Consider the following 1,729-nt stretch of genomic DNA (forward strand, 5'->3'; position numbering starts at 1 on the left):
AATCAGGAGACCTACTGATGTATGGTCACGACCTCTTGGATGAGAATGCCTCAAGCAAGAGTGTTATCAGCGATGGCAAGGAGGAATATTTTTATTATGTGCTCTTTCAATATCAATGAGGTATGGAAGCACAACAAAACAACAGGATTGCAACAACATTCCTGATCAAAAACCCAGCTAGAGCAATTCCACTTATGCTGGCAACTTTCAGTTCAGGCTGTGTGTGTACTGCAAGTACACCACACCCAAATGATGTGTCCTTTAAAAACCTTTCAAGGAAAGCAGCAAGTGCAATTAAGCCAGCTGTTTACATAAAACTGTATATGCAAAGATGCACATCTGACTGGCAGATGTGAAGTCAAGAACACCTCCAAATCTCCTGTCAGCTGTTTTGGAGAGGGATGGTGACAAAAGCAGTCACTGAGCGGTTTCACAATAGTGCACAGGCGCATGGGTGTTGTCCGAGCTCCACAGCTGCTCACTGACAGTTCCTGAGCGGCTCACCTCCCACAGTGCCAATTTCAGCACCTCAGAGACTGTTGTCTTGACCTGGGCCTGGAACTTTTTGCTAATCAGAACGTAGAGGATTGGATTGAGGCAACTGTTGATGAAACCAAGGCCAGTGGAAAGGGGAATGCCATCCTGCAGTAAGTCATGCAAGTTTTCATCATGGTGAGCAGACAGCTCCACAATGCTGAATATGTGATATGGTGTCCAGCAAACAAAAAAAGCGACAACTACAGCAATGATGGTCCAGAAAAGCCTGCTGGAAGTCAACACAGTTCTCCTCTTCACTTTCACAATCAGCAATGAATAGCAAATGACCATGGTCACTAGAGGAAAAAGGTAACCAAATGCAAGCCTCACCCAAATGAGAATGTGATGTGTCAGCAAAATAAGTTCTCTGTCATGCACATGGAAGTTGTTGTAGCAAATGGTGACATTGTTGAGAACTGTAGCTGTGTCTCTAAAGTATAAGGCAGGGCCACCAATAATTGCAGCTGACATCCAAATGATCCCACTAAGAACAAGGGTGTTCCTTACAGTCCGATACTTGTAGGAAAAGACTGGATGGACTAGGCGGATGTAGCGGTCAAGGCTGATGAACGTCAGGAAGAAAACACTGGCAAACATATTAAGTAGTGCAATGAATGAGTTCATTTTGCAGAGCCATTTCCCAAAAGGCCAGTGGAAGCCCATTGCCACATATGTAATATAGAGGGGCAGGAAGAGAACAAAAATGAAATCTGCAATGGCCAGATTGAGGAACCAGAGTGTAGAAACAGATTTATCCCACTTAAAGCCCATAAACCAGATGACGATGGCATTACCTGGCACTCCCAGCAGAAATGCCACACTGTAAAAGGAAAGGGAAATCATATGGGCAATGCTGAGGGAGGACTGGGGTGATTCATCTTCCTCAGACAGGTCGTAGAAATAAGAGTAGTTCTCAAAATCTTCGAACGTCATGTTGCACAGTTGCTTTCTGGGGAAGGAGGGGGGGGGAAGAAATGGAACAGTCAGCAGAGAAATGTTTTACTGCACTGCAAATAGTAACCTGCATTTCCTTTAAGTTCTTCGTCATTAAAAAAGCCCAAAACATTGACTTAGTTTCACATATCCATCACTTTTTAGTTGTCAGTTGTTAGCACAAAGCTTGTGGAGTATTTTGGTCACAGGCATTTCAAGAAATGCTCAAATCAAGACAACACTTCAAACCTTCAGGAAC

The 1,729-nt window shown here is 43.8% G+C and overlaps 1 protein-coding gene across 1 annotated transcript; it reads right to left on the bottom strand.

Moving 5' to 3' along the window:
* Positions 1 to 417: 417 nt before the first annotated feature.
* Positions 418 to 1,470, bottom strand: GPR1 (G protein-coupled receptor 1). Its single transcript, XM_010295018.1, has one exon. It carries the CDS (start codon positions 1,468 to 1,470, stop codon positions 418 to 420), a length of 1,053 nt encoding a protein of 350 aa, XP_010293320.1.
* Between the last annotated feature and the right edge of the window lie 259 nt (positions 1,471 to 1,729).

The sequence above is a fragment of the Phaethon lepturus genome, unplaced genomic scaffold (genome assembly GCF_000687285.1).
Source record: "Phaethon lepturus isolate BGI_N335 unplaced genomic scaffold, ASM68728v1 scaffold44869, whole genome shotgun sequence".
In the NCBI taxonomy this organism is placed as follows: domain Eukaryota; kingdom Metazoa; phylum Chordata; class Aves; order Phaethontiformes; family Phaethontidae; genus Phaethon; species Phaethon lepturus.

Excerpts from the sequence above, each read along its gene's own strand:
- GPR1 (XM_010295018.1), bottom strand. The coding sequence starts at position 1,470 with ATGACGTTCGAAGATTTTGAGAACTACTCTTATTTCTACGACCTGTCT.